Below are 26869 nucleotides of genomic sequence, written 5' to 3'. Positions count from 1 at the left end.
TTTACATGAGTTCAGCACTTAGAATTCTTTTGGGAGAATCCCAGCCAATCTGTTTGCAGTTTTAGTTTCACATTTGATCCCAAGATGATACATGTTGGCTACATACTTGTGCTATCACAAACACTGTATATTTCTGCCGCTGTAACATTGCCCTTTGCTGTGTCTCAGTTCTTCTGCTGCTGAAACCCTTCTTCATGCCTTTGTTACTTGACTATTCCAAGACATTCCTGGCTGGACTGCATTCTACCCTTTGCAAACTTGAGACAATCTAAACTCTGCTGCTAATTTCCTAAGTCCCGTTTCAGTGCCACCACTGTGTTCGCTGTCTTGCAGTGACCTCCAGTCAAGCAATGTCTTGATTTTAAAATTCTCATCCTTGTTCTCAGAATTCCCTATGGTCTCACTCGTCCCGATCACTACTGTCCGCCAGTTCCACAATCGTCCAAGAAGTCTGTGCTCCTCTAATTCTGAAATCTGAAGCACTCCCTATTTTAATTGTTTCACTACTGGTGGCTGCATTTTCAGCCTAGATCCTGCAACCTGCCATTCAATATGATCATGGCTGATTGGACACATCACTGACTTTTACAGACACTCTCCTATAACCTTTTTACGTTATTGCTAATCAGAAATCTATCAATCTCTACCTTAAACATACTCAATGACTGAGTTTCCACAGCCCTCTGGGGTAGAGAATTTAAAGATTCACAACTTTCTGAGTAAAGATATTTCTCCTCACCCCGGTCCTAAGTGGCTTCCCCTTTATTTTGAAATTTGGTCCCCTGGTTCTAGACTCCCTAACCAAGGGAAACATCCTGTCTATTCCTTTAATGATTTTGGAGGTTTCAATGAGATCACAAACTGGCTATTATGCAGCTATGTCTCCATAATGCCAGTTATGTCATATCAATTTACCTCCAAATGTGCCTTTTAGGTCATCTACTTTGTAACAAATATAAGTTATTATTTTAATATGTGTCTATTACAGAACAAGGACTAGGTTTTGCTTTTCTAACTGCAAATGTTTGGAATTTTCTTCAAATCTTTTAGATATCAAAATATATGATACATTATAAATTATATATTCCACTCAAAAGTATTACGTATTAAGATTATTTATCCCAAAATGCTTCACGAAGTTTGCAAATATGTCTTTGATGACAAAATAGAATATCTTATCCAGAGTTCTCTATGCTATCCCAAGTTATTGCACTGGATTTTATTATAACAGTCCATCAGCTGCAATCGAATCACCTATTCATGATGCGCTCATTATTTATCGTATGTGCATACATTTTTTTAACCCATAAATAGAGAGGCAGGAAATATTTCAAATATAGGTTCAGTATTGTGAATCGGACACAGGGAGGGAGAAACAAACATACATATAGCACTAGTAACTCATTAATGCTTTAACTCCATGGTAACTGCAAGTAGCTCACCTTCGGTGACCAGAAATGCAGACAACGCATTACAGTTTGATCTATGCATTTGACATAATCTTAATATATTGCAAGACAATGTCATAATACCGGAGCTCCGGTGAGTCATACATTGCTTACAACTAGTAAAGCTGGTTTAGTAAAGCCCAACTTTTCCAATCATAAGGGACATCAATTGCGGTGAATTAGGACTATGTCCAATTTGCACCAACACATTTTACACTCATGAAGTCATATGAGAATTGTGTCAGAATTCTACACTGCTTGCAGAAGTAATTCAAATTAAGAATGAAAAAAACTTCTAAAAATGCTAAAGCTTGCTATGATGTTTTTTCCTAACAAAATATCTGCCAGGGTGGCACACTGTTAATGATATTGTAACTAGCTCTGGTAACTTAATCAAGAAACACAAATGAATTTAATTGGCTTATGAAAATTTTGCCTGGGGTCTTTGAATACAATTGGGCAACTTGATGCAAAATGCATCCTCATACCTGGGAAATTAGTCCAAAAAATGAAATTGAAAGTGAAGTTAATATTCCGTTGCAGCATTTCAGAGATGAACCTATTAAAAGCAATAATAACATACACATCTTCAAAGCTGCTGTTTCCCTACGGCAAAAAAAGCAGATAAGACATAATATCATAGACGTATTTCTGAAGCACGAAGGACAGGAAAAGGCCAGAATCCATTAAGAAAGTTTGGACTAGGTACAATGCTTGACATTTTGAGTTTAATGCCAAGGTACTGGTAGAGGTAACTGCTGGATGTGAAATTGATACAGCAATGCTAAGAGACCTAAATAGAGATTTCCTAAGAACTAGCATTAAGGGAAAACTTGCCGTCATCAAATTATTCTCCACTCGCCTTCTGCCTTAGGCCCAAAATAAAGGTTATGGCCAATTATCTATCCAGAGTATTTAAAGGCGCCCGAAGCTAGACTGAAAAGTGAGATAAAAGAGGGAAGCAAAGTAGTAGCACTTGAAATATTTTCCTTTACCCTTGTCAACAGGCCATCGGGATGTTGGACTAGCTGGACCTTGTTCACCTGCAACAACCAGGAAGCAAGCTATCAAAAACTGACTTTAATTGAACGACAGATGAATTTACATTGACGGAACCCTTGTGAAAACTGCCAGTGCATAAATTAACAGATTAGTCATAATGATCTGTTAAACAACTGGGAATATCTGAGCTGACTCATTAATATCCATTTTAATGACTGAATTTAAAAAAAAGATAAACATAGGTAAGCATGTCTGGTGATGTTAGATCAGCATTATCCACGTAGCTAAAAAAAATATTCTCATATTCTCAATGGCATAACTTTAAAATTATCTTTGTTTTCCCAGGTATTTTGAAAGGTGATTAATAACAAACATTGTTATTTGTTATTCATAAAGCATACGCTAAGAGGTCTGTACTCATTATTGCTGAAATTGCCAATAAAACATGCATTGTATAATCCAAGCAATACTACAAATGCTAATAGATCTTTACTATCTATGTATTCAATATGCATACATTTTAAATAAGTTTAGACTTAAGTAGCCACATGTTTAAGGATTACGTGTGGAAGAAATGACATTAAAACTCAATTTGATACTTGGCTCTTCTCTTTTACAGATTCAATATTGAAAAGGGTATAAGCTGCTGATTGTATATATTGACCTTCCAATGACTTTCATTAAGCCTGTGTTTGAAGCAATGTGGTTCATAGTTTGCCATGAGGAAAAACCATTTTAATTTTTCTTCTTTGATATTCTTAGGGTTGCCACTTAAATGACGACTGGCACAGGCCATCTACTTTTTCTTCAATAGCAAATGCATTTTTAAAAAAAGTAATTCTGAAATGTGTCCCTTAGGTTAGTGATAATACACCGGAGGGGAGCAGCAATGCAGTGCATTCTTGTCTTAATTTCTGCAGCTGCACATCACTTAGACTTCATGACTTACCAAGATTTCTTGGTGTGCGCTTCCTGCGATCCCTGAATGCAGCACCTGACTGCAAGGCCTCCAGCAGGCTATCCATCACTCCTGTTTCATTACCCTCTACAGAAGTGAAACAAGAAAATTACTTCAGTCTTGCAATATAAAAGTACATTACTATCAATAATATTTCAGTCCATACACTTCCAAAGTCAAATGGTTAATGTTGGTGGCTTAAGGACAAGACTGTCATGTGTTGGATCACAAGATTAGACAAATGGGATGTGCAAATTTAAAACATAAGGCAGCAGTCAAAAATATTATTCCATGACAGATGCTATAACATGAATTCAATATAAATCAAAAATTCACTTCAACGTATACGTCTACGGAGAACATTCAAACCACAACTTTAGATGTCAATAAATCAGCACTTAAGTAAACTCAATGAATAAAAATACGGGCAATCTGCAAGAAAAATCAAATGTTAGTGGCATAAAATACTCAGGTGTCAACATTTTACAGTAAAAAGGTTAGAAAACATTTCATTTTTATGTCTTTTATTTCCTTTGACTTCCTTCCTACCATGATAGAACTACATGCCCAAATATTCTTTGTTCAGTTTGTATAGCAGATAAGTAATGAGGAAACTACTTCATCATCTCAAATGTCAAAGGAAGACTTGAAATATTATTGTTTGACTTCCCTGAAGATTGGTAGCCCACAGAGCCTATGACAGAATATTCCATTAGTCACAGACAGCCATCTATTTTTCTTTGTAATTAACCAAAGATGCTCCAAGCATGATCCTGTTCTCTCAGACTGGTATGAAACACAAATCTTCTTTTATGCTGCTGTAAAAAGATTTTGAGAGATCTGGGTCTAGACGGGGTGCCATGCACTGCTCAAGGAAGCCACAGATATTTGCACGTTGTCACTATATCATGGCGATCGAGACAAATTGCCACTATCTGAATCGGTATTCACTGAACTTATGAACCGAGCAACTTGTGCAGCTGACTTCAGTTTTAGTAACATCAAGTATGCCCAAGTAGATGGTGTTGCCAAGAGATCCCTCTAGGCCCAGCACTTGCAAACATCTTTGTTGGCTTCCATGAGAAACTCGACTTTGATGGCTTACACTTAACTTCCTACCCCTTGCATAGGTCCAATACATAAATGAGATGTTTGCTATATTTGAATCCGCAGCTGCACTGGGAATTTCCTTACATTCCTTAATGGGATCCATCTCATGCTTAAATTCATCTTTGAAGCTGAGCAGAAAAATGAGCTTCCTTTCCTCAAATGTGCTAGTTGAGAAATCTGCCAATGAGTTCTCCAATATTTTCTACTGCAAGCCTACGTTCACTTGTCAATATATGTGTTGGGATTCCTACAGTTCCACACTGAGATAAGGTTGACCTTCTCGACAACCTTGTTAATAGTCAATTGCAGCAAAGCCATCCTGCAGTACAATGGCTATCCTGATCAGATCATTGCTCGCTATATATTAGTTAAACTGATGAATGGGCTCCAAGGGAGCAATTTTTGGTTGTGAGAAGGGCCCAGTCTACCTCATTACCCTGGACTTACTCAGTGTCATAAAAATTTGAGCAGCAGTAAAGCTTGTTGGTTCACACTTCTATGATGCAGTAGCAACATGAGTGGTATTCTCCACTAACAGGACATTGCTGTCAAGCCAAAGAGACATTCGGTCTATCACACAAATTAGTAATGTAGTACATGAATTTCAGTGCCATTTAGATGCCAGGTAAGTAGGTTGCACACCCCATTTACTGGCAGATCATGCCAAACAGCAAATTCCTTTGGCTATTTGCACCAGACAAAGTATTGCCCGTGCCCAAACAGCTCGTGCTTGCAAAAACTCAAAATGTATTATCCAACGCTAGATGTGATTCCGTGATTGGACAGCACTTGCGAAAGAATCCTGATTGTGCTAAGAATTACACTGTCAACCAATTCAAGATTATCAGTAGGACTCACTCATGCATTCTAGAAGCTCCATATAGTTACACATAGGGCCCTGTCCTTTGCAGACAGAAAGAGTATGTCCATCCGTTGCATATTTTCAACTCAAATAAAGTTCAGGGGGTCAGTCATTCCCTTGTTCATTCCCCAGGGCAATAACTTGACTAATAATAGTCGACCTAAAGCTTGACATTTAGTGGTTCACTGGTGCATTCTCCATGATGTGGAGATGCCGGCGTTGGACTGGGGTAAACACCGTAAGAAGTTTAACAACACCAGGTTAAAGTCCAACAGGTTTATTTGGTAGCAAAAGCCACACAAGCTTTCGGAGCTCTAAGCCCCTTCTTCAGGTGAGTGAAGAAGAAGGGGCTTAGAGCTCCGAAAGCTTGTGTGGCTTTTGCTACCAAATAAACCTGTTGGACTTTAACCTGGTGTTGTTAAACTTCTTACTGCATTCTCCATGGCAATGTTTCTACCAGAGTCCACTTGCCAACCAAATAACACTCTCTTCTCATGTAGTATAAAGTTTTGTTCCCTTTACAACTGGCGCTCTTGCAAATCTGTCCTGATGAATGCAAGACAAAAAGCTTTGACAACATGTCTCTTTTTTCAGAAATACTCAAATTCTGTACTGCCAAACGACAATTATCTTTTAGTTGAACATGAAGTAAATCTGTAAAAGACGCTAAAATATTTTATCTTCTCAGGCAATCATTAATAAAGGTTGCCACTATAGCTACAAAAATATCAACTTTTCTGGAACTATAAGGAATACACGTTCATCGATATAAACTGATGCTCTGGTTACCAAGGAATGAAGCAGACATTAAAGCAGGGCATGAGGACCAGTTTAAAGCAGGAACAAGTGAATTTAAAGCCAAAGTGAGGAACTATTTCTTTAGACAAAGACTAATCAACACTTTCCAGGAAAAAAAGTGGAGGCCATGAGGAAATAGTGAAGGAAAACCACTAGAATAATTTAAGAAATATTTTGACGTTAAAGTAGGTGAATTTGTTTGGTGCTCCTGGATGAATGAATTAGCATGGTCTGAATCATCATCTTCATCTGTAATAATCTTATTTTGTGTACAAGAGACTTTTCTCAGTTATAAAGAGCTAGGTCGTGATGGTAAAGAATCTTACTTCACTCTCTTCTACATTACAATGGATTTTCTTTTCTATTTCTGAAGTAGCACTCAGAATTAGATTGGAAAGCCGAGTTAATTCCCCTTGGAGTCCATTCACTGATTGAATCTCGAGGCAAGTCTCTCTGGGTAAAGTGTTCTGATATTTCATTCCTTGTATCGGGAGACATGGTCATGTGAAGAATATGGCAGTTCTTGAAAGTAGATCCATTTCACCTGAACAAACCTATCCAGTGATGTTTGGCAAACAAATAACTTCAAGTAGCGGTTTTATTATAATCAAAGCATGAAAAAAATCACTCCTGATTTGGCCATATTTGCTGCACGTTTCCTTCCATCATGCACTGTAGGTAAGAGGGGGAAAGTTCAAAGGGGCAAGTGTTTTTTTATAGAGTGGTAGGTGCCTGGGATGCACTGCCAGCGGTAGTGGTGCAGGCAGATACGACAGGTGCGTTTGAAGGGGCTTTTAGATAAGCAAACAGAATAGGGGAATATGGACCAAGGGCAGGCAGAAGGGATTAGCTCAATTTAGCGTCATGTTGGGCACAATATCGTGGGCCGAAGGGCCTGATCCTGTGCTGACTGTTCTCTGTTCTATGTATTGTATCAAAATGAAAATCTGCTCCTTTACAACTTTTAAATGGAATAAGCATGGCGATAAAATAGTTGGTTTCAATTGACTGCACCAACTACATTGCAAAATACAATCAGCTTGTCTAAACATGATGATCCTTGGTCTGATCAGAATAAATAAATATATAATGAAAAAAACATTTAAAATAAACAGTCTCACTGTTTGAGTTATGCAAATACATTATGGAGGTTTATAGTGGACATGCTTTGAGTATCAATACGTTCTTACTGGGGACAGCTAAAACGCAACGAAAAAGACCTTTTTTTTAAAAGTAAAGAGCATACTCAAGTTCAATTGAGGACAACACATAACAGAATTTGTTTGATAGCTTTGTGACATGACAGTACGTCAGGACAAAAGAACCAAATGTTTGTTTTTTTGAGAGCCTGAAAATGTGGCCACACAACTTCAGCAAATTTTTAGCTCAACAACTAATGAGCCCATCAGTCAAAAGCAATGGGATTCCAATACCAATTGATAAATATAAATTTCTTTGTACCAACAGCTACATTCGCACCATTTTTATTGTGGATGGAAGATTGGAGAACATTAAAAAAATCAAGATGACTTCATTTACCCAGAATCAAAACCTGGATATCCAGCCGTTTTCATGAAGATTCTTGTGTTAAACTGGTAACTCTCCCTGATGCAATTAAAGAAGTGATCTTGCATTGAAAACCCAATATTTAGCTTCTATAATATACAAAACAACAGGCCCAGTTAGAAAGGTTTGAAGAGGAGGATCAAAGAGCGCTTTGATTGTTTTATGATCAACTTTTAATTTTAATTTAGTAATTATGCTTTTGTATATCCTTCTAACTAAGATGATCACGTATACAAGATTTCCCCAACTTCCCAAAATTGCTAAATAAACCTCAATGTTACAACAATACCATCTTTCTGATGGGTGTTCCAATACAATGTTAGTTTTAGATTCACACTCTACACGCAGCTTTATAGATTAGTAAAAATGATCTATTTTTGTTGCCAAATGCTTCGGCAACTTCTAGACTATTTTATTTTGTTACTGGAATGACAATAAGCGCTGGAATTCTCCAGTTCTTTATGCCGGTGGGATTTGATTTGATTTATTGTCACGTGTATTTACAGTGAAAAGTATTGTTTCTTGCGCGGTATACAGACAAAAACATACCATCCATAGAGAAGGAAACAAGAGAGAGCAGAACGTAGTGTTACAGTCATAGCTAGGGTGTCGAGAAAGATCAACTTAATGCAAGATAAGTCCATTCAAAAGTCTGACAGCAGCAGGGAAGAAGCTGTTCTGGAGTCAGTTGGTACGTGACCTCAGACTTTTGTATCTTTTTCCCGAAGGAAGAAAGGTGGAAGAGAGAATGTCCGGGGTGCGTGGGATCCTTAATTATGCTGGCTGCTTAGCCGAGGCAACGGGAAGTGTAGACAGAGTCAATGGATGGGAGACTGGTTTGCATGATGGATTAAGCTACATTCACGACCTTTTGTAGTTCCTTGTGGTCTTGGGCAGAGCAGGAGCCCATACCAAGCTGTGATACAACCAGAAAGAATGCTTTCTATGGTGCATCTGTAAAGGTTGGGTGAGAGTCATAGCTGACATGCCAGATTTCCTTAGTCTTCTGAGAAAGTAGAGCCATTGGTGGGCTTTCTTAACTATAGTGTCGGCATGGGGGGGAACAGGACAGGTTTTTGGTGATCTGGACACCTAAAAACCTGAAGCTCTCGATCCTTTCTACTTCATCCCCATTGATGTAGACAGGGGCATGTTCTCCTTTATGCTTCCTGAAGTCGACGATAATCTCCTTCATTTTGTTGACATTGAGGGAGAGATTATTGTTGCTGCACCAGTTCACCAGATTCTCTATCTCATTCCTGTACTCAGTGTCGTCATTGTTTGAGATCTGACCCACTACGGTGGTGTCGTCAGCAAACTTGAAAATCAGATTGGAGGGGATGTTCTGGTCTTCTTGGAAATCCCATTGACAGTGGTGGGACCAGAAGAACCTGCTGCCGGTGAATATGGTGCGCCACCTCTCACCGGGAGAAAGGAGAGGCCAGAGAATCCCCCCAAGGTGTCACTACATCAAACAGGTGCACAAACAATCAAACTGCAACATTTGATCTTGAACAGTATACAGTTGCTTTGCCTGTATTCTGGTTCTCAATCAGGCAAAACAACCTCCAGTGTGGGAAATATGCAAATATCACTATGGTGTACATACTGCCTCCTTGACACCTCTTTTATCTTTCATTTATTGTGATATTAAATGGAAGTCTGGCTGCCAAGTTGTTGTTTTGCTCAGTGTTTTCCACAATTATCAGTTTAAGGAACATTTTATGCATTTACCCAGTCTAATTAAAGCTATCAATATTCAGCACTTGCATGACACCAATATACGACAGCCCTCTTACTTTGAACTCTAAACATGGATGTAAATTTCTGATCTTATACACAATAATACAGTAGTCCAAAGCATCCTGATAGAACATCTCTAATTCAAAACAACAATTTTCAACAACAGCAACTTAAATTGGGTAGCACCTTTGATATAGCAAGACATTTCAGGGCACTTCATAGGATTAGCACTGAGCCACTTAAGGAAATATTAGGGCTGGTGACCAAAACTTTGCCCAAAGGAGGTAGGTTTTAAGGATTGTATAAAAGGGGGAAAAAAAACTCGAGAGGCAGAGGGGTTTGGGGAAGGAATTCCAGAGTTTTGGGCCTTGGCAGCTGAAGGCACAGCCAGTAATGGTGTTATGATTATTAAGGGCAGCACGGTGGCACAGTGGTTGGCACTGCTGCCTCACAGCACCAGGGACCCAGGTTCAACTCCCGGCTTGGGTCCCTGTCTGTGTGGAGTTTGCACGTTCGCTCCGTGTCTGCGTGGGTTTCCTCCGGGTGCTCCGGTTTCCTCCCACACTCTGAAAGATGCTAGTTAGGTGTGTTGACCTGGACAGTCGCCGGAGGGTGGTGACTACGGGAATTTCACAGTATCTTCATTGCAGTGTTAATAATGTAAGCCTTACTTGTGACTAATAAATAAACTTTTAACTTTACTTTTAAAATGTGGGATGCCCAAAAGATTAGACTGATATCTCACTGGGTCGTGCGTCTAAGGATATCAGATACAGGGAACAAAATTCCTCCAAAATGTCAGAGATTAATTAAAAATAGCAGGACAATGAACATGGTTAAGAAAATCTGTTTGTGTATTGATTAAGTCCATAAAACCGTAGGAGCACGTTACACCCCGGTTTAGGTGAAGAAAACGTAGGTCCGAATGTGTGCTTATATATAATATATATATAAATAATGGCAAATCATATAATGATACCTTCATGCAAAGGTGTTTCTTTATATTGCAAATCCCAGCACAAAAAAATGCAATATTCCTGAAAAAAAATGTTTTAATGGACCAAAATAACAAAAAAAAAATCAAATACAAAACAAACACTTCACCAGAATGGCTTTACAGATATCAGAGCTATCTTATTACTAAGACCAATACTGGGAGTAAGGTTTATTTTCAGAATAGAATGGGGAAAATCTGTAAAAGAATAAAGTCCAAAAGCAACCTATTAATTTAGGTGCACTGACAAAGCAACTGTAATGCTAAAATGGCTGTTAATATCACCAGAACGTTTAAGGTATAATCTGTAATAGCTAAGGGTTACAAAATGGAATCCCTTACTGAATGGTAAATCTGGTTTCCACAAATAAAATGCAAGGAAATTCACAGTGATTTTTAATGTGCATAGTCACTGTTTCCCACCAGTTGTTAGCTGCTAACTCATTTAAACTTCAACAAGTATGAACAAATTTCTGAATAATAATTTGTACATCAGTTCAAAACCTTTATGCAACAACTATTATAGATGCATAATAATTTGAATAATGCTAAAAAAACATGCTATTGAAGCTTTTCATCTTGCACCCATCAGGACAGTGTACCAGAATATCAGTTGTAAAGGGAAGAACAATTTGTACTGCTTAAGAGAGTGCTGATAGGTTGGCAAGTGGGCTCTGATTGGTAACCATGGAGAATGCACGAGGGAACAGTTAACTGCCAAGTTTTTGTTCAAATTCAAACCAAATCGACTCCGAATGGCATTGGCCCTATGGCAATATTTTGACCAATCAGTGCTTTCCTTTCATGCAGTATAACTTGTTCCCTTTACTATTGGTATAATTACAAAATGCTTTGACATATTTAATTTTTCAGCAGTACTTAAGTTCTGTACTACCAAATGACTATTAATAATAATTTGCTTCTCAGAAGCGGTCCCTTTCACAGTTTCAATTTACAAAACCTTTGTGCGGCCAATTTAAATCTACAAAATAGCTACTGTTCGTAAATACTCAGCAAATACAATCCACTATTATTAACCGAAGAACTGCAAATGATGTTCAAGCAATCTGCTTTATACTGGTAAATTAACAAAAATTAAAACATTAAAAAGACAAGGCAATTTTGTTTGTTCCATGCAGGTACAGTGGGGCCCCGCTATAATGTGATGGTTGGGGTCCATAAAATGTTATTGCGAAAAAGGCGGGGTCGTGCTAAATTTGCCAATGATGAGCGGGAAAAAAAGGGTCCAATGATTCATCGCGTTATATCTGAATTTGCGGTAAATCGGGTCGCGTTAAATCGGGGTTCCACTGTACTTGATAAACAGACTTGAGATCATTTGCTTGTAAACTGAAAATTTTAGTTTTAAATTTGCTCATTTAAGAACTCAATAATAGGGACACTTACAAATATAAAGAAAATCTTTACCGTTAATTGTTAATCGACCCTTCCTTCTTTGTTTTGGCTGGTTCTAAGAAGAAATTCTTCTCACTAGCTGCATTAGTTCTGATCAAGGGTTGCACTTAGAAACATTGAAACTAAGAGCAAGAATAGGCCATTCGGCCCTCTGAGCTTGCACCACGATTCAGTATGATTCTCTATTTCAATGCCATATTCCGGCTTCCTCCCCATACCCCTGATGCCTTTAGTGTCCAGAAATATATCAATTTCTTTCTTAAATATGTTCAGTGATTTGGCCTCCACAGCTTTCTGTGGTAAAAGAATTATACAGGTTTACGACGCTTTGAGTGAAGAAATTTTTCTTCATCTAAGTTGTAAATGGTCTACCCCATACCCTGAGATTATGTCCCCTGGTTCCAGATTCCTCTGAGAACTCCCACCCACCTGACGAAGCAACAGACTGTTCCGAAAGCTAGTGGCTTTTGCTACCAAATAAACTTGTTGGCCTTTAACCTGGTGTTGTGAGACTTCTTACTGTGTTTACCCCAGTCCAACGCCGGCATCTCCACATCCAGATTCCTCAACCAGGGAAAAGATCCTCTCTGCGACTAGTCTGTCCAATCAGATCTCCTCTCATCCTTCTAAATTCTAGTGAATACAGGCCCAGTCAAACCAACCTCACTCCATAGGACCGTCCTGTCAACCCCAGTATCAGCGTAGTGAAGCTTTGCTGCATTCTCTCTATGGCAAGTGTACCTTTTCTTGGGTAGGAAGACCAAAACTGCACACAATACTCCAGGTGTGGCCTCAGCAAGGCCCTGTGTAATTGCAGTAAGATGTCACTAGTTCTGAACTCAAATCCTCATGCAATGAAGGTCAAGATAACATTTGTCTTCCTAATTGCTTGCTGCAACTGCCTCTCCAGATCCCTTTTTACATTCATGCTCCCCAATATATCACTATTTAAATAATATTCTTCCTTTCTATTTTACACACCAGAGTGTATAACTTCACATTTAGCCACATTGTACTGCATCTGCCACGTGTTTGCCCATTTGCTCAACTTGTCAAAATCATCTTGAAGCTTCCTTGCATCCTCCTTAAAACTCACAATTTTGCTAATTTCTACTCACTTGAAATGTTCACTTTTTCTCTTTCTGATGCTGAATAACTTGCTATACAATTTAGCCCTTGACTGAGATTGTAAATCAATTTCTCTCTCCACAAATGCTGCCACACCTGAGTATTTCTAGCATTTTCTGATTTTAGTTTACAATATATTAGAGTTTGCATTGGACACATTCTTTGAAATATTGCTGAGTAATACAATTCCTAACCCTATTTCACACCTTCAATATCTCTAGATTTGACAATTTCAGGGCTCTCTCTCCCACATTCTGCCCTCTGTAAACTTGAGGTCTGCTGCGTGTATCTTAACTTGCATCATGTCCTGTTCATCCATCAGCCCTTGAGCATTGAAATACAATAGCTCCTGATCAGGCAATGTGTCGATTTTAAAATGCTGATCCTGGTTTTTAAATCCCTTATGGGCTTCCCCTCCCCATCCCTGTAATGTCCTTCATCCCTACAATCCTCAGATATCTGCACTCTTCTAATTCTGGCCACTTGAGCATTCCTGATTTTAATTGCACTCCTATTGGAGGCCACATCTTTAGTCCTTATCCTAGACCCTAAGGTTTGAAATACCCCCACAACGCCTCCCCATCTCTCTACCACATTTTCCTCTTTAAGACAAACCTTAAAATCGACTGTTTAATCAAGCTTTTGGTCATCTGACCTAATATCTAGCTATGAAGCACCTTGAGAGGTCTTATGACGTTCAAGGTGCTCGAAAAAGATAATTTGTTGTTGTCGGTTAGAACTGCAGACTTAAAACACTCAATAAACATGATCCAAAATAAAATGCCATTATTTTATATTCATTCACAGGATATGGGCTTCGCTGGCTAGACCAGCATTTACTGCACATCCCTAATTGTCTTTGAAAAGGTGATGGTGAGCTGCCTTCTTGAACTGCTGCAGTCCAGGAGTTCCAGGATTTTGACCCTGCAACAGTGAAGATGTTTCCAAGTTAAGATGGTAAGCAATTTGGAGGGGAACTTCCCAGTGGTGGTGTTCCCATGTATCTGGAGCCCTTGTCCTTCTAGATGGTAGTAGTTGTGGATTTGGAAAGTGCTGCCTTAGAAGCCCTAGTGAGTTCTGCAGTGTATCTTTTAGATGATGCACACTGCTGCTATTGTATGTCAGTGGTGGAGGGAGTGAATGTTTATGGATGGGATGCCAATTAAGCAGGCTGCTTTGTTCTGGATGGTGTCAAGTTTCTTGAGTGTTGTTGGAGCTGCACTCATGCAGGCAAAGGTAGGGTATTCTATCACATTTCTGACTTGTGACTTGGAGATTGTAGACAGGCTTTGGGGAGTCAGGGTGAGAATTACTCGCTGCAAGATTTATAGCCTCTGGATTATTTTTATAGTAAGAAGTTTAACAACACCAGGTTAAAGTCCAACAGGTTTATTTGGTAGCAAAAGCCACACATAGCCATAGTGTTTGTATGGCTAGTTCAGTTGAGCTTCTGGTCAATGGAAAACCCCAGGATGGTGGTGCCATTGAATGTCAGGAGATGATGGTTAGATTCTCTCTGTTGGAAATGATCATTGCCTGGCATTTGTGTGACGTGAATGTTACCTGCCACTTGTCAGCCTAAGCCTGGATATTGTTGAGCCATTCTATTTGTAAAAACAATTAAAAAGATTGCCAGTGCAATTTTTAAATGAGATTTATAACTGTAAAATACAATTTATATTTACCACTGATGCTCCCAAGAGCTGCTTTCTGTTCATTTAGTCAATTATTCTGTAACAGTATGCTAAGATTGTTTAATTAACTGAATCAATGAGAAGACACACATGACTGATGATGATCAAAGTTGGAACTAATTTAAACAAAGGACAAATTCTCCAAAGTCTTCAACTCAGAAGGACCCGAAATAAAATTAAACGCAAAATACTGCGGATGCTGGAAACAAAAACATTTGCAATGTGTTTACCAAGCACCAACTTATCTACGTTCTCTTGCAGTCTTTTGCTATCTTCCTCACTTTACTATCATTTCTTATCTTCCTCACTGTTTCTTACACTTTCAAACTTTGTGCTTTCCGCAAATTTCAAAACTGTACTCTGGATGCCATCCAAGTCATTAATGTATATCGGAAGCAGGTCCTTGGACCCTGGGGGACACCACTATATGGCTCACTCCAATCTGCTAAAAAAACAGCCATTCCAAACTCTGTTTTCAATCTAATGCTGTTGCTGCCCCTTTTATCCTATGGGCTTCAATTTTGGAATGCAAATTATATATAACTTCAGAATATTTGTTGAGGTAGTTCTTAACTTTCAAGCCCATATAGTTTTGGGACTCCCTCAGATAACTGCAAGGCATGAGCATTCTTTGTGAATGAAGGAGCTGGCAACTCCCTCAACAAATGTTAACATTTTTATAAATTGGCTCATTTACAAAAAAAATCTTTTCCTTCAAAGTAATTTAATAATATATAAATCATCTTTACCACCAACTCCCTCTGTAATAGGATGTGAGAAAGATGAGATAATTATTTTGAACCTACAATTGATGGGACATGATCTGCAAGTTGCCATTATCAGTGTAAAATATGCAACCAACAAGGATGAAGATTTGTATATTGTTTTGGCATTCTTCTCAAACTGGCAACTGCTGCTCTTTGACCAAGAAAGAAAAATGCTGATGTTAAAAGGAAGAAAAATGCACAATGATAGTTATCATCACATGTAATGAAAAAAAGATTTAAATTGAGCATTAACACTTGATCAGAACATATAATTTCTGATCAGGTGTTGATGGATCCAGTGTGATTTCCAGGACTTTCATTTTTGCAGTGTGTAGTTTTCTTGGTCATGTTCAGAGTAACAGCAGTCATGTCTTAAAATTTTTAGCAAACCTTTCTTGGTCTGCTAAGCTGAACAAACCAGACTTTATAGTAACCTTTAAATTACAATCACACAAGTATCTTGACAAACAATGGAAGAATGGAACCCTCCACTATTAACAATTACAGTTAAGAAATTTCCTGTGTCTGTTGGTTCTAAAGCTCAAATATGTTGAGTTTTGCTGATGTCAAACCAGTTTCCTAACAGCCTAAGATGCAAAACTTCCTCACTTGGGCATTTGTACAATATCTTGGATATCCCAAGGCACTTCACATATGAAAGAACACGCTGTCGCAACTTTACGATAGTAGATCAGGAAGTATGGGCCCAATTTTACCATCGCGTTGCGCCCGTTTTCAGTCGCGAAAACTTGGTAAAATCAGGCACCCGCCTCCGCGCTGGTTCCCCCTTTACCAAGGCCCGAAAATGGCCGTGATCGGGACTGCATCCGAAACGAGTGTGATGGCCATTTAAATGCATTTGCATGCATTTAAATTGACTTAATGGGCTGCACACCCAACTTTACCGGCACTTCCCCCATTACCACCACATTCATCCATCCAGAATTAGTACAAAACAGACATGCTCCATAAAAGTCCGATTTGGGTGCTCCAGTTAGTGAGGAGGTAGGTGCCTAGTGTAGCATCTGATGGCTCTCTGCTTGAGATTGGTGAGGGGTGGGTGGGGAAGGGTCCGCTGCCACTCTACCTGAGATCAGTAGGGAGGGTCTGCTGCCACTCTGCCTGAGATCAGCGTGGGAGTGGGGGAAAGGGGAGTCTGCTGCCACTCTTCTTGAGATCAGTGGAGGAGAAGGGGGGGTCCGCTGCCACTCTGCCTGAGGTCAGTGGTAGTGGGTCCACTGCCATTCTGCCTGAGATCAGTGGAGGGGAAGGGGGTCCGCTGCCACTCTGCCTGAGATCAGTGAGGAAGAAGGGGGTTCTGCTGCCACTCTGCCTAAGATCAATGGAAGGCAAGGGGGGGTCCAGTGCCACACTGCCGGAGATCGGTTGTGTGTGTGTGGGGGGGGATCAGTCTGGGTGGCGAGGGGAATAAATGAGTCAGTAATGTTGGGGGGGGGGGGGGGAGTAGGGCAATGTCTGCGAAGGCCAGGGGGAGGCATTATCCAGCCTGGGAGCGCTGTGGCAGGGGAGCGGCATTCTATCATTTTTTGTCTGCGCATGCGCAGTTGGAGGCGTCGATCGGAGCTTAGGGTTTCGGGTGTGTTAACGCCCGCCCACAAGTTTGTACAGCACGATTCGGAATCACTGATATTTTTTCAGGCAGGGTGCATATGGGGGCGCCTGAGAATGGGTCTAAAAGTCGAACCTGAAACACTCCCAGTTTCAAGTCCGCCCAACACTTAGTGTCAAAATGGTAAAATGGGGCCCAATGTCAGAAAGATAGGTCAGAAGGCATTTAAAGGTAGAGTGAGGGGTGTCAAGGCTAATAGGTTTAAAAGGGAAGCTCCACAGAGATGCAACTAAGCAGCTAAAAACTTTGCCTGCCATTAAGTATAGAATGCCAGTGGGAAGGGTGTTGCAGAAGATGGGACTTAGAATAGAGGATTGAGGGTCATGGGCTGTGATACAAGTTGATGTAAGTTGCATAGTTAAGGAGAGTCAATATCATGAAGGGTTAGATAGACAAGGTAAAGAATTTTGAATTGTGTTAACAGCCGGGAGCTAATGCAGCAGAGGACTTGGACAAGTTGTTTGTAAAGAAAGGAGCTCTGTGGATGGAGGCGATAAGAGGCAGGTGACGATTTGGAGGTGGAACCTTAGAATGTGAGAGTATGAAATTTTACAGGGAAGAAGAAAACAGCCTTACTTTTCCAGTATTTAATGAAAGTTCTGACTATCCATGATTTAATGTCAAATCGGCTATCTGGCATAATGCAGCTCCCAAAAAACATTTAGGGTTGATATTAATAAGGTAGAGATGAATATTTTCAGCATCCAAATACTCAAATTCTGTTTCCCTGTGGCAGCATGTAGCAGAAGAGGAAGATGTCAAGGCTGGAATGTTAGGTGCTCTCAAGGTATGGGACCCACAAGGAGAAACTATTGCTCGAGAAGTAGCGAACAGCTTAAGGAATTTTAAGAGAGAAGGGAGGTTAGAAATATAATTTTAGTTGGATTCAGTGGAGGGTGGGTTTCTTTTAAAGGTTTTCAAAAACAAGCAATGCCTTAGCAAATGAAGCCATCTATGATTTTAAAAGGTATTGATACAAGGAGAAGATTCTCGTACATTGAGGCATTCATGTATCATATATACAATCATGATTAGTGTTCCAAGTAGGCAATCTTCTGAAATTAACAATATTGGTACAAAACAGAGGGAACTTGCCTTTAGTTCTAATCCGCCTCATGTGGAACTATCCCTCATCACATATTAGTTGTGGCTCAGTTAGCAGCACTCACACCCCCAAGCCTGAAGGTTATAGGTTCAAGTCCCACTCCAGAGATGAATGCAAAATTATGTGCTCTTTCAGTTGGATATAGAAGATCCCATTGCACTATTTTAAAGAAGAGTAGGGAATTCTCATGTCCCAGCCAATGATTTTCCCTCAACTACATCACTGAACAGATTATCTGGTACGTATGACATTGCTGTTTGTGGGGCCTTGCTGTGTGAAAATTGGTTGCTGTGTTCCCTACGCTACCAGAGAATCTCCAATTCAAAAGTACTTAATTGGCTGCAAAGTACTTTGGGACATCAGAAGTAGCCTTGAAAGGAGCTATAAGAAATGCAAGAATGTTTTAATTTCATCTTGAGAAACAGAAAACACCTAAAACATTTTAGAAGAGGTAAATTAATTACATTAACATGCTGAAGCAGAAATAACTAAAGACTTGAGATTTCGAAACAGATGCAATTATTTCTCACAACAACATAGTCCATTGCAATTTAATTTCTATTCTGTTTTATATAGTTGATTCATCCACGTACATATATATTTCAAATGTTACCTTCCATTGCTAATTCAGAATGTGACCGTCTGTCAAAATACTTCTCTTATAACTCGAAAGTGGATAGGGGGAGTGGTAGGCTAGAGGTGACAGAGACTCTCCTTCATTTTTATCCAATCGAAAAGCTCTGATTTCTTTTAAGATGCCCCCATCTGGTAATATGATTTGGGAGTTGTTGTTTGGGGAACTGCATATGCAGATGCATTTCATGATGTGGAGATGCCGGTGTTGGACTGGGGTGGGCACAGCAAGAAGTCTCACAACACCAGGTTAAAGTCCAACAGGTTTATTTGATATCACAAGCTTTCAGAGCACTGCTCTTTAATGCTCATCGCTCATCTGATGAAGGAGCAACACTCTGAAAGCTCGTGATACCAAATAAACCTGTAGGACTTTAAGCTGGTGTTGTGAGACTTCTAGATGCATTTCATGGCGAAGTACATCAAACTGACACAATTAATGGCTGTCCCTGAGAAGCAGGCTGAGATTACTATATAATTAAGAAATAAGAGTCAAACTACAATTTAAAAAAAGAATTATGAAAACAATATCTCAGCAAGTAATAACAGACATTGAAACATATCAAATTAACAGTCTGAATAAGGAGTCTACAGATATCTTTTATAATGTTAATAGTTGGTTGTCATTTTGTACTTGCAGCACCTAGCTGATTGAGAATTTAAAAGTAATCAAAACTTTCACAAAAACCATTGCTATTCTGTTAAATCAGTTATAGGCCAGAATTTTCCCATGGTGTATGGCCTGCCATTGCTGCGAGTGAGAATGGAGAGTTTGGCTCAGCCAAATCTCCATTCACAGCAGCCGGACTGAAGAATCCCAGCTGGGATGAGGTCAGAGAATCCCAGCCATAAAGTGAATCAATAAACTCAACTACTACAAGGGTTCCTGGCTTGAACGTTTGAAATCAATTTGCTTTTCTTTAGTTGGTCTATTTCCTCGACTATTAGCGAGATGTTTGATAAGGTTCACCATGGTAGGCTTCTGCAGAAAATGCAGATGTATGGGATTGGGGGTGATCTAGGAAATTGGATCAGGAATTGGCTAGCGGATAGGAAACAGAGGGTGGTGGTTGATAGTAAATATTCATCATGGAGTGCGGTTACAAGTGGTGTACCTCAGGGATCTGTTTTGGGGCCACTGCTGTTTGTAATATTTATTAATGATCTGGATGAGGGTATAGTTGGGTGGATTAGCAAATTTGCTGATGACACCAAAGTCGGTGGTGTGGTAGACAGTGAGGAAGGGTGTCGTAGTTTGCAGGAAGACTTAGACAGGTTGCAAAGTTGGGCCGAGAGGTGGCGGATGGAGTTTAATGCGGAGAAGTGTGAGGTAATTCACTTTGGTAGGAATAACAGATGTGTTGAGTATAGGGCTAACGGGAGGACTTTGAATAGTGTGGAGGAGCAGAGGGATCTAGGTGTATGTGTGCATAGATCCCTGAAAGTTGGGAATCAAGTAGATAAGGTTGTTAAGAAGGCATATGGTGTCTTGGCGTTTATTGGTAGGGGGATTGAATTTAGGAGTCGTAGCGTTATGTTGCAACTGTACACAACTCTGGTGCGGCCGCACTTGGAGTACTGTGTGCAGTTCTGGTCCCCACATTACAGGAAGGATGTGGAGGCTTTGGAGAGGGTGCAGAGGAGGTTTACCAGGATGTTGCCTGGTATGGAGGGGAGATCCTATGAGGAGAGGCTGAGGGATTTGGGAGTGTTTTCGCTGGAAAGGCGGCGGCTAAGAGGGGATCTTATTGAAACATATAAGATGATTAGAGGTTTAGATAGGGTGGATAGTGATAGCCTTTTTCCTCTGATGGAGAAATCCAGCACGAGGGGGCATGGCTTTAAATTGAGGGGGGGTAGTTATAGAACCGATGTCAGGGGTAGGTTCTTTACCCAGAGGGTGGTGAGGGATTGGAATGCCCTGCCAGCATCAGTAGTAAATGCGCCTAGTTTGGGGGCGTTTAAGAGATCCGTAGATAGGTTCATGGACGAAAAGAAATTGGTTTAGGTTGGAGGGTCACAGTTTTTTTTTTTTAACTGGTCGGTGCAACATCGTGGGCCGAAGGGCCTGTTCTGCGCTGTAATGTTCTATGTTCTATGTTCTATGTAATGAGTATGAAAAAGCAATTGAAGTTTACATATCATCTAAATTGTTTTTTTTAAATATGCTGTCCAATTTAGTATAGCATGTAATGTTTTGCATTTTGAATAATCGATTGTCAGCTCTGATGCTCATCTTCATACCATGAATAACATACCATGTTGAGGAATTATCTTTAACCAGGCCAATCTCCGTCATCTCCTACAGCCCCTCAACTCTCCATGAGATCTGTGTTCATCTAATTCTGTGTATGTCCACTCCCCGACCCCCACCTCCATAGTGGCTATGTCTTTAGCAGCCTAGGCCCTGGCTCTGGTATTCCCTCCCTAAACCTCTTTGCCATCCTACCTTTCTTTTCTCTTTTAGGATGTTCCTTATGTTGCAAAGTTGGGTAGAGTAATTGTAGATTGGGAGGTAGGAAGTTAGAATTTGGTGTTTGTAAAATTGTGAAATTCTAGGGGGCGGAGGGAAAGCATTGCGTGGTCCCGTTAAAAGGTGGTGCTTTTTCTATGCTTAGAGATTTAAAAATGCAAGTACATAGAGACCCTAAACTGAAACATTTGTACCAAAAGGTAAAGCAGCAGTTTTACCTAGATAACAGGCTTTTGAATTTTGCCGATCAATTTGAATCAGGTATTTAGATGCCAAAAACCTATTAAATTTAAAACTGACGGTTTTGACAACCGAGGACGAATCCTATTGTGGGCAATATTTATATGTCATCATGGGTATAAAAGAAGGGAGCAGTGGGACAAAGAGTAGAGCAACTACCACCTGCCAGAGCTACCAGCTTACAGCTCTCAACTCTCTCTGTCTTTCTCTCTCTCTCTCTCTCTCTCTCGAGAGAGAGAGAGAGAATTGCTGGCTCTCATGGCTTCATCTACGTCTTAGAGAAAGCACCATCTAGATAGCAAAGGTACCAAAGAAAGAAGTTCCAGACAGAAGAATCAACAGAGAAGGCCAGAATATTCCAGAAGACACAAAGAACAAAGAAAATTACAGCACAGGAACAGGCAGTTCGGCTCTGCACCGATGATGCTGCCTGACTTAACTAAAGCCCTCTACCCTTCCGAGGACCATATCCCTCTATTCCCATCCTATTCATGTACTTGTCAAAATGCCCCTTAAAAGTCACTACCGTATCCGCTCCCACTACCTCTCCGGCAACGAGTTCCTGGCACCCATTACTCTCTGTGTAGAAAATCTGTCTCGTACATCTCCTTTAAACCTTGCCCCTCGCACCTTAAACCTATGCCCCCTAGTAATTGGCTCTTCCACCCTGGGAAAAAGCTTCTGACTATCCACTCTGTCCATGCCTCTCATAATCTTGTAGACTTCCATCAGGTCGCCCCATAACCTCTATCACTCCAGTGAGAACCCATTTTCTCCAACCTCTCCTCATAGCTAAAGCCCTCCATACCAGGCAACATCCTGGTAAATCTTTTCTGTACCCTCTCCAAAGCCTCCACATGAGGCTGTGACGACCAGAATTGAACACTATATTCCAAGTGCGGCCTAACTAAGGTTCTATAAAGCTGCAACATGACTTGCCAATTTTTAAACTCAATACCCCGGCCGATGAAGGCAAGCATGCCGTATGCCTTCTTGACTACCTTCTCCACCTGCATTGCCACTTTCAGTGACCCGTGTACCTGTACACCCAGATCCCTTTGCCTATCAATACTCCTAAGGGTTTTGCCATTTACTGTATATTTCCTATCTGTATATAAAACCTGGTTGTAATTTAGGGAGTGACTAAATTCTATTTTATTAATGAGTGGGACTTGTTTTTATTTGAATAGCATACCATTAGATTCTTGTTTTATTCGAGAATAGTTAATAGCTAGAAGAGATTTATTCAGTTTGTTAATAGTTCAGTTAATTTGCTCACTGTTAGTTAGATAAATAAATTATTACTTATTGATTTGAGTGTGTGTGTTCGGGATTCATTTTTATTAACCACTAGAAGTTGCTGAAGAGCAGGTCACACACCACCTTTTTACAGATTATAGGGTGAGGTACTCCTCTTTGAGTGTTTTGGTGTCAGTTCTCAAAGGGGAGAAACCATCTCTGCTTTAAAACACTTAATCCCACCTCTTTGACCAAGCTTTTGGACATCGGTGCATATATTGACTCAGTGACATATTTTATTTTATTAATACTGCTTCATGGCACCTTGGGATGTTTTAATATGGTAAAGATGCTGTATAAACACAAGTTGCTGTTGCGCTTCTACTGTAAACTGTGACTTTTTCCAAACTCCAATTCAAAATGTAGCATTTAAAAAACACAAATAAATTTACTTCAATACTGGAGTTCAATAACTCCATTCTCTCATCCCAGTTTCAATTTAACTATAAAACATACAGCTTTGAATCAGATTGAAAGAGTCTAGATTCAAACAAAACCAGTCCTGCTACCTTGGATATGCCAATGCACACTTTGGATAGATTTTCACCCTTCTAACCAGTGGCATTGTTGTACAGAGTTGATGTGATTTTGAATGCTAGTTTATGATGATATGCAATGTGATTGTTGATGATTACCTTCTGACAGAAAATAATAAGTTGATTATGTATGAAGCAAATCTATTATCACATTTCTCTCCCTCAACAACAGAAAATAAGCAGCTATAACTGGCAAGTTAAATGAAAGCGAATGCACTTCAATGGAATTGTAACAGTAAAACATTACTTAAAGACAGATATATATTGGATCACCAATGTTCTTGTTAAATCAGCAAGATGATAAATGGTCTGGTTCAGAAAGGAACAAACTGGACCAGATTTTCTAACAGGCTATCAACACCATCACATGAGTAGAACGCACAATTAGTGAGTCTTCTCTTCATTTCAAGTAGAGTTAGAACTTGCTTGAAATGCCAAGTTCCAGATGTTTTATACATTAATGATGTCTGGAGCAAAACTTTAATATGGAACATGAACAGAAAAATACCTCTTTGAAGAGTATCTAGACTCACACTGCTTTGGAAAGCATTCACAAAGCAGTCCAAACTCAAACTCAAATGCACAAAGACATGGAGGCATCATTGTACTTATGGAAAAAAAGTACTGTTTAAAAGTACTGGCTCTCGATAGACCTTTCCGAGCAACAGCTAAATTCTTGTTTTGCTACTTAGGTTTACCACGATTAAAATAAAAATGAACTGTGTTAAAGGAAAGGAAGCACACTAATTAAATATGAGCTCAATCAGATGAGTCTGGAATTGGAAGAAAGTAGAATTCTTTTGCTTCACCAAGGCTACAACTTCACGTTATCTGCTTCAAATATGTGTTAAGGTTGACTGGCATTTGAAATGAATTTGGTAACTATTTAACCATTGGCTCAGGGGAGAATTGATTCCAAAAGTTACAAAATAACTTCACTTTGATTAAGCAGTTTGGTGTTGCTTTGATTTTGAATTATCTTTTTCATGGGTGCATCATATTAAATCAGATTTTCAAATAGACTAGAATACTACAAATGCAATAGATGCAATCAGCACAATATCAGATTCACCAGTTCCCTCTGTAAATTTACTCAGTATCACCAACAATTGGATACTTCATCCATTACCACTAGAACATATGAGAGTAGACCAGTGTCTCTCTCTCAACATACTGTACAGTTGTTCTTCCTTTTATACTATTTTCAAATACAGTATACTGTCAAGTCATTGCTGATGTGTTCTGACTTGAACAGTTGTATTTTATTATCTCAAAAAATTTGAAGAGGTCAAATATCTCAAAAATATTTGTAAATTACCTATCTCAAACAGGCCAGACTAATGCTGCATAACTAGGATCAGTATTCTAATACTGTGGCCACTTATATTTGTGACAGCAGAAATATGTGCATGAGAGAAATGAAGTAAACTTATGGAGAGGGAAAGGAAATAGATTAATCCTTATTTCTTAAATCTGCATTGTCTGTATGCAAAGGTTTATCATCAATCTTTTTAAAAATACCTTCCAAATCTTTCCTGTAGTTTATCTTGTATTGTAAACCCACGCAGCACTACACCTCTTTACTCTCATTTCAAACAGGGCAATATGCTAATTATGCTGCCATGCCTGAAACAACGTTCCAGAGCAAGCAATCACAGCTTCGACTATGAAGGCACCTTTAATGTAGGAAATAAACAAGCAAGATGCATAAAATATGATAACAAATGATAAGTCAAGGAAGACAGGCGGGTGACCAAATGTTTGGTCAAAGATGTAGTTTTTAAGGAAGAAAGAGAGATGGAAGGTTATAAAGAGGATATTATGTAGTTAAAGAAGTGGTTGCCAATGGAATTAAGGAAACTAGAGTAGAAAAATGTGTTTTTTAATTAATTTACGGGATGTGGACTTCTCTGGCTATGGCCAGCTTTCATTACCCATCCTTAATTGCCCTAGAGAAGGTGGTGGTGAGCTGCCTTCTTGAACTGCTGAAGTCCACGTGGTGTAGGTTGTTTGAGCCTCTCAGTTGCAGTTCAGTAAAGAAAATGCAAGTCCTGCTTCTTCATAAACTCCCTTTATTTTCTGATTCCACTCCACATACACATCTCCAACACCCAGTGCCACCTGTAACCTCTTTGTATGTCCCACTTCTATTAAATGATTAACATCCAATTTAGAACTAAGTGGAAAGTAACTGCTAACACATTCCTAACATAGCTACACCCACAGTACTGCTGGAAAGGGAGTTCCATGATTTTGACCCAGCAACAGTAAAGGAACGAAACATATGTCCAAGTCAGGACAGCTGGGGGGGGAAACCTTCAGATGGTGGTGGTGCCATGTTTCTACTGCCTTTGTCTTTCTAGATGGTAGTGGTTGAGGGTTTGGAAGGTGCTGTCTAAGGAGCCTTGGTGAGTTTCTACAGTATATCTTGTAGATTTTACACACCGCTGCTATGGTGCTTTGGTGGTGGAGGGAGTGATTGTTTGTGGATGGGGTGCCAATCCAACAGACTGCTTTGTCTGGATGGTGTCAAGCTTCTTGAGTGCTGTTGGAGCTGCACTCATCCAGGCAAGGGGAGAATATTTCATCACACTCCTGACTTATGTCTTGTAGATTGTGGACAAGCTTTGGGGAGTTGGGAAGTGAATTACTTGCTGCAGGATTCCTAATCTCTAATGTGCTTTTGTAGCTACAGTATTTGTATGGCTAATCCAGTTCAGTTTCTCATCAATGGTAACCCCCAGGACATTAATAGTGGGGGATTCAGTGATGGTAATTCCATTGAATGTCAAGGGGCAATAGTTAGGTTCTTTCTTGTTGGTGATGATGATTGCTTGGCACTTGTGTAGTACATATGTTACTTGCCACTTGTTTGCCAAGCCTGAATATTGTCCAGATCTTGTAGCATTTGGACATGGACTGCTTCAGTGTCTGAGGAGTCATGAATGTTGCTGAACTTTGCGCAATCATCAACGAACATCCCCATTTCTGATCTTATGATGGAAAGAAGTTCACTGATGTAGTAGCTAAAGATGGTTGGCCCTAGGACACTCCACTGAGGAACTTCTGCAGGGATGTCCTGAAGCTGAGATGACTGGGTGCTTTGCAGTATGCAGTGCCTTCAGCCATTTGTTGCTATCTCATAGAAAGAATGCTGAGTTCTTGTGGTTGTAAGGCTGACATGATTAGAGATAAGGAGCATGGTAATTAAACACACGGATGAAAATGTTAAATTTGACACATGGATTATCAACATAGGCCATTAATGGCACAGATGAAGGGCAAATGGGACTCTGTGCGGGATTAGGGCATCTAACCCTTGGTCCATGTCAACTGATACTGGTAACAGATCTCACTCTTCAGGTACTGTCCCTCACTTCTTTAAAGCTGTCACCACCAACTATCACTTCAACTGTCAACACTTGACCCACTATCCTTGCAAACCAGCACCCTCTCTCCAATTTCCC

General features: G+C 39.8%; 1 protein-coding gene across 5 annotated transcripts in view; it reads right to left on the bottom strand.

Annotated features, from left to right (window-relative positions):
• Nucleotides 1-26869, bottom strand: part of diaph2 (diaphanous-related formin 2) — an 852337-nt gene that overhangs the window by 109740 nt on the left and 715728 nt on the right. For 4 of the 5 annotated variants that reach the window (XM_078211680.1, XM_078211681.1, XM_078211683.1 and 1 more), the window contains 2 exons: nt 3400-3495; nt 2444-2491 (listed from right to left, as the gene is read on the bottom strand). In XM_078211680.1, coding sequence (XP_078067806.1) covers nt 2444-2491; nt 3400-3495 — 144 coding nt within the window. The remainder of the gene's footprint in view (nt 1-2443; nt 2492-3399; nt 3496-26869) is intronic. The other variant, XM_078211682.1, reaches the window with a different exon arrangement.

The sequence above is a fragment of the Mustelus asterias genome, chromosome 4, assembly GCF_964213995.1.
Source record: "Mustelus asterias chromosome 4, sMusAst1.hap1.1, whole genome shotgun sequence".
Classification (NCBI taxonomy): Eukaryota; Metazoa; Chordata; class Chondrichthyes; order Carcharhiniformes; family Triakidae; genus Mustelus; species Mustelus asterias.
This window is presented reverse-complemented; position numbering and strand designations above follow the sequence as displayed.